We start from the raw sequence: 14,399 nt of genomic DNA, 5'->3' as shown, positions 1-14,399 counted from the left end.
CTCCTTTTATGTCTCATTAGAATGAACAAAAATTCCAACTTCTTATTCTTGTCTAGACTTCACAAAGTGCCATCTTTACAATGGTTTTCAATGCCATTTTATGATCTGGGCTTCACCATAAGCCTGTCAGGTGGGTGTCAGCCTTCACATCTCATAGAGTTTGAACTGAGGCCCAGCAAGGCTTCTGGCGGCCCAAGGTCACACGGAGCATCGGGGGGCCGTGGTGCTTCCCACGCCAGTGCTCTTCACCTACCACCTCCCAGACCTAAATGAAACTTCCACTCCAGATCCCCAGAGACCCACAGCCCCTCACCAACTACCTGCTGCCAGTGGTGCCACTGCGTCCCCTCCTCCTCGGCCTCTCATCTTGCTGACCTCAGCCCACTGTCCTTGATGAATCCATGCCCCTTAACAATGAACCCTCTGGAACCCCCCACGAATGTACCCAAATACACTTGCCAAATATCACCACCATCAGATCATCCTCCACCTCAGCCCAGAGCACAGCTAATGATGCCTCCCAACCAGTGGGGGCACCAACTGAAAAACAAAGTCTTGAGAATGGACCAGATGGTGCAAGAAGCAGCTAACAGGCAAAATGTACAGACCCCCGAGTTCTGGGCAGGCCGGGGCTCACCTTGGCATTACCTATCCGTCCATCATCCGTCCGCAGCAGGCAGCACCTCCACTTGCTCATTTCTGCAGAGGCCAGTCTAGCGTGGAGGCCTCACCAAGCCCAAGCTTTACCCCAGGCCCTTGAGCCGGGCAGCACAGGCATAGAACCCCCATTTCCCAGTGTGCCTGTGGTCACTGGTCAAGGGCCAGCACTTGGGAAACCTTCTCCCGTCTCTGGGACATCCCACTGACAAACCTAAACCATGTGAGAAGCGTGTAGACAATGGTGCATGGGCCACACTTCAGAAAGCTGATCTGGGAAAGCAGTCCTGGGCAAGGGGACTGGGGGGACTCCAGAGAGAAGGGGCTGGTTCTCTAGGACAGACTTGAGCTGATATCTGAGGGGTGGGTCAGGGCACACAGGTAAGAATCTACAAATATTTGGAAGGCACAAACACTGGGCAAGAATTACCTTGCCCAGTAACCAAATGTTTTAAGACATCAGGCAAAACTTGAACCGTAATTTACTTCTTGTCTTAATAGGAAAGTCTCACCAAGGATGGAAGAGGTGGCCCAGACACTGGACTCTTTGGCAGCACGGAGTAGACACAGAATCTTGGTTATCCTCCTAGGACTCCCGGGAACTGGACAATGAAGAGACTCCCATGGGCAGAGTCTACACATAATCCTAGATGCCAGACTTCCAGGGAGGTGGGAGGAATTGCTCAGTGCACGTCTTAATCATAGGGGATCCTCAGCACAACACAACCTTCCTGGAGGGAGGTCAACCCTGACAAGCCTCCCAGAATCCCTGAGCTCCTCATAGAGATGGAAAAAGCCAGGCCCAGAGAGGGTCAGGGACTTGCCTCGGTCACAGTGGGCATGTGAGAGTCAGAAATAGTCTTTGTCCGTCCCCATGCCCAGGGTTATCCCCCTGTGGCACCAGCATGGTCTTTGCACTTTTGAATTTCTCCCCAGGTCCCCGCCCAAGCTATCCAGCTTATTACACAACAGCTGACAGGTAGCCCCAAGTGCTGGTGACAAGAGCCCTTTGCTTCATTAGTGAAGCTTTGCCGTAAAGGGTCCTCACTTCCCTAAACACAGTCTCTCTGGGGCTGACAGCACATAGCAGAGCGCACGCTCAGAGAAAGGACAGGAAAATGGGTATAAAATTACATAATAACGTCTGGTTCACACACAGAGTTCTCTCAACCATGGAGACCCACTGGGAAAAAGTTGAGGCAAGATGACCAAAGGTTTGATGGGTCTTTTAAAGTTTTGTTTGGTCGAAATGTTTGCTCTTATTTTAAAAACTTCTTTGTCGCAGATAAAATTGTTCTCTAATTTGGTCATACATTTGGATTTCATTATTTTCAGAATGTATTCCAGACATCTAAAATTAAACAGATGTCATCAACCCCGTTTAGACCTAAAGACTTGTAACCAAACAGTGACTTCAACCCCAGCGCAATACCGACTTGGAACAGTGTTTTAGTCATTAAAAGTTTTAAAACTCTGCCCCATTTTTCTCATTTCCTATAATGAGATCTCTTCCCCCTCCTTAAAATACGCCAATTCTTCAAGGGTCAGTGGAAAGTCAAACCAGAGAGTAAAGCAGATTTAAATATGAAAACTGGAGGAGTGAAACATGAAATCCACTGAAACCCTTATGGAGGAGCTGAACCACGACTTCATCACAAAGGAGGGAAAATAGTCCGGGAGAAAGCTAGGAGGAGTGTGAGCGCAGGAAGGGGATTTGGCTTCTAAAGCCTGAACTGTTTTATCGTTCTTTTTCTGACAGGGATTAGATTAGTAAGAATCCTCCAAGCCTGCTCCAGGCATCCTGGGGACAGTTAAAAAGACAATTCTCGCACTCCTCTGAACCTCATCTCCGAGCTCGCCCCCAAATGAATTTGTTAGATGGCATAACCAGGTCGGGAGGAAAACTGCCTGTCTGAGATGCCCAGAATTCACAAGCAATGGTACCCGGCCCTTGAGATACACCTGAGCAGTGGGGGAGGGATGTCTGGACCTGGGGTCTGGACAGGGTCACATTGGGGTCTGGCCTACTGGGCCACATCATGTCTTCATGACATCAGTTTCTTAAGCAAGAGAGAAAGAATAAAATTAGAGAAGGGGATGAGAGGGGTACAGAGCAGAGAGGACCTTTGCCTCTCCCACGGTACCTCCAACTACTCTATTGCCAATGAGTAGGCAGGCCACCAGCACGCAGGCCTCTGCCCCTAGGCCCAGTCCTCTGACTAAACAGAGCTGGTGCCTCAGCTGGGCCTGCCACCCTCAGGAGCCTAGGCCAAACATCACACTGCTCATTCAGAGGCCCACACCTAAATTCAGCTCAGGCCCCATCTGGCACGCCCTTCCTTCCCCAGCCACACACTCGCATGGGGACCCCACACTGGATGGGGTGGGGAGAGAAGAGCTGAGCCGCTCACCTAAGCTTCCCGATGCTTCTTCTCGCCACAGCCTCCCCAGCCTCTTCCTTTACAAAATAACTCTCTGTCCTCACTCCTCTGGGCAGAAAAGCTCCCTACATGATGGAAAACCAGTTCGCTTCTAAAGACAGGATGGCACCTCCTGGGGCTCGTGGCCCCAGATACCTGTTCCAAGGAGGGTGCTCAGCCCCAGGTCCCAGGGAGGGGCATGGCCATGGATCTGCTTCCATGGGGACTGGCAGAATCCTTGTTGGAGTCTGCCACAGTCACCCCGTGACAGGAGGGGAGGCAGGCAGCCAAAGGACCACAGAGACCTCTGACAGTGAACAAAGTCAAGGGCCTCCCGTGAGGTGGGCAGAAGAAAAGAGTGATGCCTTTGAAACAGATGATGGGTCCATTTTTGACCCGAGTTGGACCTGTTCAGTACATTCCAAACATTAGACGCCATCAAGCCACCTCCCCAAAGCCAGCTGTAAGTTCACAAGTGCACTTACCCCCAAGTCTTGGGCGAGTCAGCCTCCCCGGGCCTTGATCCTCCTATAGGCACATCAGTTGATTCATGAGGGTGTGCTCTCCACAACTGACAAACAGCTTCACTGCCGAGGCAAGCCTGGAGAGAGGAGTCCTGGCTGGCTGGCTGTGGCTCTCTACCGAGGAGGACTGCATACTCGGTGTTCATTAGTGATGTCTGCCTTAACTGCGGGAGAGCAGAGGTGGGACAGCAATTAGTTCTTCTATCTGCCAACCCAGAATCAAACCCGCTTGTTCCTTGGGGAGACTGAGGCCCAGAGAAATAGATGAACCTATACCAGGAGGTCAGACATTAGAACAGAAGATCAAGCATTAAAAATTCTTCACGTTTGCCAATGGGTCTATTTCCATCCTCAGAGTTCTCTGGATTTGAATGCTAGACTTTTCAAAGCCTCTCTGACTTGTTTTCTTAGAGGGAGCCCCACACACCTGTAAGCGATGCATCAGGCGGGTAGACTGAGGTCAAACAGGTGAAGGGATGCTTCAGCTTACACAGACAGCCAGTGACAAACCAGGACAAACCCAGGCCGACCTGCTCACTAGACCACCAGCCTGTCAAGTTGGCACTTTTACCCATCAATACCGAGACACTGGAACTGCAAGAGGGCATTATACATCTGGGAAGGGAGAATGGGAGGAATGCAGAAAGAGGGTTAGCTCTTCAGCTCACTGCGGGGTTCATACACAGTGACAATTTATTTGTGGTAACCACCAAACGCCCTCGACGTCACTTCTGAGACCCGGAGGTTGACCAGCTGCCTGAGAAGACCCCATTACCACTAGGGCCCTTGGAGCTTACTCCTACAAAGACTGTGTGACCAGCTAAAGTCACTTATTTCTCTAGGAAGTAGCTAATTAAGCTCTTAGTGCACATGGCAAACTGAAGTCACAAAAGGGACCAATCGGCTGGTAATTATTTGCTTTAGGGAAGGATTGATTTTTTCACCCCATAAAAATGGGGTTCTTATAAATAGCAAGAGCTCTTCTTCTAGCATGTAGGTATAACCCCATCCACAAAGGCTCTGAGTACACCAGCCTGTTCAGGAGCACAAAGCCCCTCTTAGGTTAGAACTTGACAACTATCCTGCATGAAACACCTGATGAACCACTCCTGCCTGGTCTAAACACCAAAGAAAGTGTGAAAATGTTCGTCACTCAGTCGTGTCTGACTCTCTGTGACCCCATGGACCATAGCCCGCCACAGAAGACTGTAGCCCCCTGGAGAAGGGAATGGCAACCCACTCCAGTATTCTCACCTGAAAATTCCCATGGACAGAAGAGCCTGGTGGGCTACAGTCCATGGGGTCGCAGAGAGTCGGACGTGACTGAGGGCGCACACACACACACACACATGAATGAATGCCTAATTGTAAACTCAGTGAGGGACTCTAAAGGAAAGGAACTCTGCTCCAGGAGAGCTTTTGATAAAGGCACCTGAGCTGGCTTGAGAGTCAGGGAAGGCTTTGCTAGAAATAACTATTATATTAACATCTAAGGGATAAGTAACAGTTAACCAGGCAGATATGGGTAGGGCAGAAAGTGATCTGGGAAGAGATGAGAGCATGTGTCAGGGCCCCGGGGTAGGAGGGAACATGGTATGTTTGAGGAGCTGGGAGAGGTGGCCAAAGTGGCTGAGGAGTAAAGAGCAAGGAGCGGCAAGACAACAGACAAGGGCTTGGAGGGCACCCAAAGAGGTTTGGTCTTTCTACAGAGGTCAGTGGGACACCATTAAAGAGGTGAGTGCAAGGGTGTTCTGCAGAGATGGCTCTGGGTGCTGAATGGAGAAAAGGCCAGGAGGGCCAGGTAAAAGGAGGGGGCTGCGAGGATGCTACTGCAGCTGTCCAGGCAAGAGACAAGGCAGGGGGATACGGTGGCAGCAGTGAGGACGGACAGACGCGGAGGGGTTCAAGAGCTACAGGACGTAAAACCAACAAGACACGGGGCCGGACACCCCCGGGGGCTAGAGCGGCCAGGTCAAGGACGCCCCCTGAGTGTCCAGCTGTGTGAGTGGATGGACAGAGACCCCCCTGAGAGGAAGGACCCTGGAGGAGGTAGCAAGATGGGTGTGCTGGGGGAGGAAGGTCAGAGTGAGTCTTCCACTCCTTCAAGACAGCCACGTAGAGATAAGTGCAAGCAGGAGAATACACGGGTGTCAAGGGAGGACATGTCCAGTAATGTGGTTCCTTTCCAAGGGCTGATCAGGGACAAGTCCCAGGATATTACAGCTCTCTCTCCACAGCCCCTCTCACTTCCTCCTCCTGAGCCTTCCTACCAAGGGATTTCATATGGAGATTGCAAAATAGAGCTGCTTGCCATGGAAGTCAGACACCTTTTTGCACAAGCAAAATTTCAGTCTTTTTTCCCCTACAGAAACAGTAAGGGAAAAAAAAATAATAACCTTCAAATCTAGCCAGGGGGATTAAGTGTAGATACTCAGGAGGACTTCCTGGCTCCAAGGGTGTGACACTGGAATGCATTAGTAAGCAGGAGTCTGGGCTCCCCCGCGCCGCCTCCGAGGTCCTTGAGATAGGAGTGGATAGCAGTCTCTTGGGGATGCTTGGAATACAGTCCTGCCAAGACACAGGGGATTGGACCTAGTAACCACCGAAGCTCCCTGGGCCCAAATGATTAAGTGCTAGTCACGGGAACCCTGTCCACCTGGTACCCATGACTCCATTCACCAAGCAGTCCCCACAGGCAGAACCAGTGCCCAGGGGCTTTACTCTTACTTCTTCATCTCATCCTCACAACAGTGCCCCTGGGTGCAGTACTCTCTGTGAAAGATGCAGACACTGAGGCTCAGAGAGGTTAGGTAACCCACCTGAAACCACCCAGAGAGTGAAGTACACTGCTGGGGCTGGCATCCTTGACCATCACCAAAGCCCATACTTCTCCCTTCTCCCCAACCCCAACCCCACTCTTATTGGAGAAGAGCCTGGTGTTACAGTGCTCTTAGAAACATGGCTAACACGGACTACGGACAGGGTAGAAATGATCTACAACAGCATTTCAAAACAAATGCATTATACGTATATAAACATAACAAAAGTCACAATAAATATGTTATACAATGGTACCCAAAGAAGAAAAATTTGCTATTCATGACCAGAAAAAAAAGGGGGGGAACTGTACTTCCCTGGTGGTCCAGGGGTTAAGAATCCGCCTGCCAATGCCGAGGAGACGGGTTCAGTCCTGGTCTGGGAGATCCCACGTGCCGGGGAACAAGTCAGCCCGTGTGCCACAACCACTGAGGGCCACGCGCCCTACAGCCTGTGCTCCACAGCAAGAAAAGCCACTGAAATGAGCAGCCCGTGCCCTGCAACGAACAGTAGCCCCCGCCTACTATGACTAGAGAAAGCTGGCATGCAGCAACGAACATCCAGTGCAGCCATATAGAAATTTTTTTTAAAAGATGTCCAAAATTGGGAGAAAAATCTGTAAGAAACAGAACCTTGTAGAAAGAGGCAAAACATAAAGCTTTGTGCATATTTTAAAGGTAGTTAATGCCAAAGGGCCTTTCAGAAATACCCTGGCTACATGCACCAGCATTTACAAGGGTTGCTATTTCCACAACCTTGCAAGAAGTTTCTACTGATTTGTAAGAAATGTGTACGTTCTTCATCTATCATGTGATACAAATGTATTTCCCTGTCTGTCCTTTGTCTTTATGACGTGTTAGTTTCCTTTCTGGAAATTTAACTTGAATAACACAGTTTACAAAGTTGCTTAAATCTGTCATTTAAAGCAAAAATCAAAGGAAAGACATGTCTTTGCAGGATTTTAATTCTGTTCTCCATGGTTGACAAGCCACCATGTCTGATGAGTGACAGGAGAGGCCGCCCTGGGGCTCACTCAGAGCGGCAGCCCTCCCGGATTATCGGCATCCACTGGTCTCTGTCTCAGCCACACCTGTCGTCCTGCCTCCAGGGTCCCAGAGCACCTAGACCTTTGCAGGGGAGCCCACACCCCCAGCCTCAGGTGGTAGCACCACACCCAAGCCAGAGGGTGGCACCGGAAGCTGGCTGCACCCTTCCTGGGACCTCGCCCCCTCCAGAGGCAGCTCCACACTCACTCCAGGTCTTTCCCTGAGCTGGTTCCTGTCACAAAGACACACACCTGCAGAGCACGTTGTCTCCAAAACATCAGCTGGTCAGAATAAGGCCATGTGACTCACCGTCAGCTCTCAGGCCTGACGGTATAGAGCTGGGAAACTGAGCCTTTGGGCTTTCCCTCCACCCCGCCATGGAAGGAGCTGGGCATGCCACACCGTCACAACAAAATGTCCTTGCCCATCACCCTTCACTGTGGGCAAGGGGCACCAGGGCAAAGCTGAGATGCACATGACCATCTGTCCCCAAATGGCAGCAGATAAGCCAGCTTACAGGCTTCTCTCCACAGCACCCCGTCCTTCCCTTGTGTCACACCAAGACAGCAGGCAGTTGCTGCAGAGGATGAGAACCCCTAAGAAAAGAGCAGGGGGGACTTCCCTGGCAGTCCAGTGGTTAGGACTCCTTGCTTCCAATGCAGGGGGCGCAGGTTCGATCCCTGGTCAGGGAACTAAGATCCTATGTGCCACATGCATGGCCAAAAAATTAAAAAATAAAAAAAAAAAAAGAAAGGAGTAGGGGCCTAGAGTGAGTCCAGACCAGGGCTGGGAGACTCTGGTCACCGGGCTTCTCAGCCAAACCCAGGGTTGCCCTCTCTCTCAGAAAAGGGGCCTCTGAAGCCCCCTTTTGACTCGGCAGCCTTCTCCCAGCCCCCGCTGCCCCATGTTGCCCAGCTATGCAAACACAGGCATGTTTGGGGGAAGAATGGTGCTCATATTTAATAACCCTCAAATCTGGCTCCACATGTGGCTATTGTTAGGTAGATTTAAACAGCAATTACAGAGGTCCCTCCTTCCTCCTCGGCAACATCTAGGCCCTTAATCCAGCTAAGACCCAGAGAGTTGAGGGTTGAGCTCACCAAGATAAAGGTACCAGCTTCAGCAGGGTCTGCTCCGGGCTGGGAGAGCTGGAACACAGACAATGGCACTCCCCAAATCCATTCCTTGCCAGCAAAAAAAAAAAAAAAGAGGATGGGGTACAAAGAAGGGACTGCCTGGCTGATGTCTCCATGATAATTCAGCTTCCAGAGGATTTACTTAGAAAGTTTGCAACAATGTTTGGACTGAGAATTCCAAAAAAAAAAAACAAAAAAAAGCAACATGCCCCCTCAGCAGCTGAAGCTCAGGCCAAGACAGGCAGTGGATCTGCCTGCTTCTAGGACTCTGCAGCCCCCTGCTCCTTTACCTCAACGGCAGACAACCCAAACGCTTCTGCCTGGTAGGCAAGGTGGCCCACTGTCTGACTAGAGTAGAAACGTTTCCATCGAGGAAACATCAATGGGAGATAGGACTGGATGTGCTGGAAGAACTGCATGATGTGACTTGAGGGAGCCGTTTGCATTTACACTGCCTGAACCTTTGCTCAGGCCAGTTCCCTCACCAGCAGTCCCTCCCCTCCTGTAAAGTCCAGCTTTAAGGTTCCCAGTGCTGCCCTGGACTCAGTCTTCTGTGTTTGCACCCATGTTGTCTGCACAGGCTTGAGGGGCTCCCAGTGTACAGCTTGTCCTGTGGGGACCAGACCCCCTACTCCAGTTGGGGAAAGAGGCTCAGGAAGACAGAGGCCGTGATGTCCCTCTGCGGGCCTGGGCCGGCTCCATTAGGCCAACACCCCGCCTCTGAAAATGAAGCCCTTTCTCTCTGTCCCGGTGTCAGCGGAGTGAGTGAAGGTCCCAGCCCTGGAAGCCCTCCCACGGGGCTGGGAACCCTCTGCTGGGGAAGGGCCAGGACAACGAGTGATTGCATGGTCCCTGCCCACCCTGGAGGCCTGTGACTGGTGAATCAGCCCCTCTCCAGGCACTCATCCTTTCTAGTCTAGATCTTCTCATCTAAGTTTTCTGAGTATAATTTGGTTCTGCTGTATCACCAAACAATAATGAAAACCACTCGGTGTCAACTATCATCTCCGATAAAGGCCCGCTTGGGTCTGAAGGGGTAAAGGGCCCGCAGCCAGCATGTATGGAGTGCCTCATCCCTGCCAGACAGGCACTTGCTGGGACTCACACACAACTCCCCTCGGAGTCCAGGAATGATGGCTGTGCGTCACCCAGACTGGGATGTGAATCCCAGCTTCACCGCCCAGCGGCTGTGTGACCCTGGGCAAGTTACTTCACCCGCTAATCCTTAATTTCCTCATCAGCAAAGTCATAATAACAGTAATAACAAGTTGAGGGGGTTGTCGTGATGGCTGATTAAATGCACTCACGCAGCCATTCTCAAAGTGTGGTCCTGGGACCAACAGCCTGGGAACCGGATGGAAAGGCAGATTCCTGGGCCCACCTTAGTTCTCCTGGCTGGGCTCCTCTGGGGGAGGGGGGTCCAGCCACCTACTTGCACAGACCCTCTGGTGACTGTGATGCACTCAGGGTGCAGCATCACTGAGCTGTGTATAGAATGTGCTTGAGGACAAGCGCCGGGCAAGCAAGCCGCAGTCTGCACTGCAGGGACCACTGTCTGACTCTCTCTTCTGACGGACCTGAGTCTCAGTGAGGTCAGGTCACTGCTCCAAACAGCCAGAACCCAGGCGGCATGACTCTGGAGACCAAAGCCTATCCAACAAGCCCTAGTGTCTTCCATTTAAAGCCCAAGTTCAGATCAGTTCAATTCATTCAATAAGTTGAGTCCAACTCTTTGCAACCCCATGGACTGCAGCACGCCAGGCTTCACTGTCCTTCACTATCTTCTGGAGCTTGCTCAAACTCAAGTCCATTGAGTCCGTGATGCCATCCAACATCTCATCCTTCATCGTCCCCTTCTCCTCCCACAAACCCTAAAGCAAAATAAGTCCTGCCAGTGTTTTCCACGTGGTAAGCAGAGGTTAGTGTGGGTAACAGCTATAAACACTTTATGTAAACCTTCAAGGAGAGCAAAGAGCCTAAGAATAGAAATGACCCCTCCAAACACATGAGGGTATAGAGCCTCTGTGGCCAGAGATAAGTCCATTTATGCTCAGGAATAACGGAGCTGGGATACACAAGCTGAGGGCTCTCCAGGACACAGATGGCAGATACTCTCAGGCCAGCCACCTTCACGGCACTACAGATAGATATGTGAGCTGGGCAGGTCACACCGTCCATCTCTTTAAGTACTTTTCAAACATGAAGTGCAAAGTACAATTAGCAGCCAGTCAAGAAACTTTGCGACTTTCCCCCTAGGACTCAGTTTCCCTGCCTGCCTAGAGGGTGGGCAATAAGGGCTGTTTCCCCTTTCCACATCTGCAGCCTCTGTGCTTTCTGTGCCTTGGAACAGACCTCTTCCTCCTCCTCTCAGCTCACGCTCCAGAGTCCGGGGCACCATGCACCTACTATGAAGAGGGCACTGGCCACACCAGCTGTGAAAGGCCAGACAAGCCTGGGTCTCAGGCTGTAGGAAGAAAGTGGGGAATGGTTTCTGGGAAACCATTCTGCAGAGAACTCACTGAAGCCACTGCCCCTGGGGCTGCTCCGTTTCCCATCTTACCATGTCACCCCAAGGTAAAGACCCTGTGGGGTCCTCTCTGCTTCCAGGAGACCATCCAAACTCAATGTCATCCATCCCAGCACTCAGTACAACACGTGGCAAGCACTAGGCTCCTGATACCTGTAACAAGTGTACGGAATGTTCCTAAAGCAACATTCTCAGTGCACCACGCCCCCTCTCCCCATTAAGCCTCCCCAACCTTAGCAGAGCCCACTGAGCTCCTCTGCTCTCCAGACTGTTACAGGGCCTGAGATGCCACTCTGAGTTGTTCTTAGATCACCTTCAACTCTCGGCACTCTAGACACCTCCGTGTCTTTTAATTCCACGAGGAAACCAAGCTCTCCCTGACCTCAGGCCCTTTGTATATGCTTGTCTCTCTTCTGGAATGCTCGTCCCCCTCATCTTCACTTGGTGGATTCCTTCTCAGTCTTTAGGCTTCAGCTTAAAAGTCACCTCCTCAGAAAAGCCACCAGAGAAGGCAATGGCAACCCACTCCGGTACTCTTGCCTGGAAAATCCCATGGACGGAGGAGCCTGGTGGCCTGCAGTCCATGGGGTAGCTAAGAGTCGGACACGACTGAGCGACTTCACTTTTCACTTTCATGCATTGGAGAAGGAAATGGCAACTCACTCCAGTGTTCTTGCCTGTAGAATCCCAGGGACGGGGGAGCCTGGTGGGCTGGCGTCTATGGGGTCACACAGAGTCGGACACGACTGAAGCAACTTAGCAGCTGTAGCAGCAAAAAAGCCACAGTATCTAGAGTAGGTTCTCTCCCCTTTATTTCTTTAATAGCACTCTTCACAACATGATGTTATCTTTTAGTCTCTTGTGTTTTATCTGACTGCGCACCCCACTCCAATGAAAGGTCAGCTCCAGTAACAAGAGACCACCTCTCGCTCACCCCTGTCTTCCCAGTGCCTGGTACACTGTAGATGCAAAATAATATTTTTAGAATGAGTAGGTTAATGAATGAATACCCAGGGAGGAAGACAAAAAAGCAATACAAATGATCCTAAATGAAGACAAGAGAGAGCATACTTGGTTGCAGGATGTGAGGAGCACAGGCTAGGCAGGCCCCAGGCTCCTTCGCCCAGCCTGGCTGAGGGTAGACGAGACTGCCACGGTGGGTTTGGACCTGCTCCCAGTGGACAGAGAGTGGCACTGGAGAGCTCACCATAGATTGGTGGTGACCTTCTGCCCTTTCACCAGCTAGCCCCAAAGCAGGGCACCTCAAACAGCCCCTGGGCCATGACCACCATGTGCAGACAAGGGGCTGGGCCCAGTGGGAGGAGCCTTTGCCCTTCCCAGCCCACCTGTTCTCAAGGTCTGTTGTGATTCAGGGCCAGTGGCAGGAGATGGGGAAGGACACCCAGCAAAGGGAAGCTGCCATCAGCACTGCACTGACTCCACCAAACAGGTCCTAGCAGGAGCCTGGCATCCTCATGAGTCCCCTGCTGGAAAACACTCAGCTCCTGGGTGGGGTGGGGGACACCTATAGAGAGCATGAGACCCTGTGTCCAACCCCCGGGACAGACCCCTGCCAGTGTTTCCAGTTTGTGAGTTTCTTGAGGCGCATGAGTGCCAGACTGGGCTGGGTGATCAGCCTAGCGTTTGCCTTTCATGGGCGTCTGAGCTTCTCCTTCCCAGACTTATATTTGAAACATGCCATGATGGATGTTCACGCCAATAGGAAGACTAACAGCTGGCCACCACTTATTTATTCAAAGCACCTCGTGCCGTGAGAGATTTCTACACACCACGTTGCCAACTAGATTCCACGCTGCTACCACGCACGGGCTCGCTGCCAGTGGCTCCCCACCAAATCAGAGCCATCGCTTCCCCCATGGGCTTCTCAGGGAGGGGAGGAGGGTGGGGAGGGGTCTCTTCCTGTTCCTGTCCTCACTCACTCTGTGGCCTTAGGCGGGAGTATTTATACAGCGGCTTTGACTGCTCGCAGCCAGCGAGGTCCATTAGTTGGATGTAAATAGCTCTCAGCTCTTCAAAGGCCAGGGCAAGTCATTCTGTGAGGTCTGAGTCAGCCCTGCCAGGGTCTCGCGTTTCAAGCCTTATTCATCTTCTTGATAACTTCCATAAAGGGCCAATGCTGCCTTTTTGCTCTGCCGGTCCTGCCAACAGCACCCCAGTAGGATTTTCACAAGAAATTGGCATTCGCTGAGCTCCTACTACATACACAACTCTAACCCAGTCACTCCAGAGGGCACAAAAAAGCAGAAACATATTCGCTATTTTTTAGGGAGTCAGGCACACATGGACAGGAAATAGTCCAGGTCAAACCACACTGAAACCTTAAGAAACGCAGGGCAGAGTGGCCTCAGGTATAGCAGAGTGAGCCAGGAAGGCACACAGCCCAGTGGCCAAGGACATGGCCCTGCTGTCACAGAGAGACTGGACTGGGGTGTGAATTTCAACTCGGCCTCTTTCTAACTGCATGACCTGGGGCAAGCACCTTAAACACTCTGAGCCTATGTTTCCTCTTCTGTAAAATGGAAGTAAGACTACAGATAATAGGGTTCTTGTGAGAACCAAGTGAGATGGTTATGGAAAGCACTTGGCATGGTGCTTGCCGCAATAAGCACTCAAGGAGCAATGGCTGTGGTTTACTGGAAGAGATGCTTTCTGGAGAAAGCGAGTTCTGATGCTCTGGTATAAGTAATGGACACAGATCTATCCTCTAGCTTGTCATCCTGCCCTTGTGGAGTGGTGACTGTGACACCTGCAGCCTCTCTAATCTAAAGTCAGAGAAGAGAGAAGGACTGGTTACTGGTCTTTGGACCATGTCTTCCAATCCCAAGAGACATACAGGCTTCTAGGAAAAAAGGAGTCCAAGTCCCATAGCAAATTAGCCCCATGGAAAAAAAACAACCAAAAAGCACAAGGTCGGATAATACTCAGGGAAGCCAAATCTGAGCCACGGCTGTGGTTGGGGTGATGGGAGCAGGGAAACAGCACCCTTCTTGGAAATTCTGCCATGGTCTTGCCTGCAGGGAGAGGCCTGGCGAACAGAAGCACAAGCCCTGTCTTCTGATAGGGAACTGTCACCGGATTCCACCTCAAGCTCTTTCTCACCCTTTGATTCCCAACACCTTCACAACTACTACAGGGGGCAGGTGAAGCAGGTTGGAATATCATCTGCAGTTTACAGAGGTAAAACCAAAGATCAGAGAGGTTAAGCAACTTGCCCAAGGTCACACAGCAAGGCAGGGGGCAAACCTGGAACT

At 51.4% G+C, this 14,399-nt stretch overlaps 1 protein-coding gene across 4 annotated transcripts in view; it reads right to left on the bottom strand.

Moving 5' to 3' along the window:
• The window catches only part of LOC147369394 (uncharacterized), a 259,997-nt gene that overhangs the window by 146,347 nt on the left and 99,251 nt on the right, over positions 1-14,399 (bottom strand). For all 4 annotated transcript variants that reach the window (XR_015167436.1, XR_015167437.1, XR_015167438.1 and 1 more), the window contains one exon: positions 3,563-3,765. Coding sequence is in view for 1 of the 4 variants with exons in the window: in XM_086411692.1 (XP_086267818.1) it covers positions 3,762-3,765 (4 nt within the window). In the remaining 3 variants the exon portion in view is untranslated. The remainder of the gene's footprint in view (positions 1-3,562; positions 3,766-14,399) is intronic.

The sequence above is a fragment of the Bos grunniens genome, chromosome 7 (genome assembly GCF_055505025.1).
Source record: "Bos grunniens cultivar Pamir isolate PY7600 chromosome 7, Bosgru_T2T1.0, whole genome shotgun sequence".
Classification (NCBI taxonomy): Eukaryota; Metazoa; Chordata; class Mammalia; order Artiodactyla; family Bovidae; genus Bos; species Bos grunniens.
The sequence above is the reverse complement of the archived record's forward strand: the minus strand, read 5'-3'. Positions and strand labels throughout refer to the sequence as shown.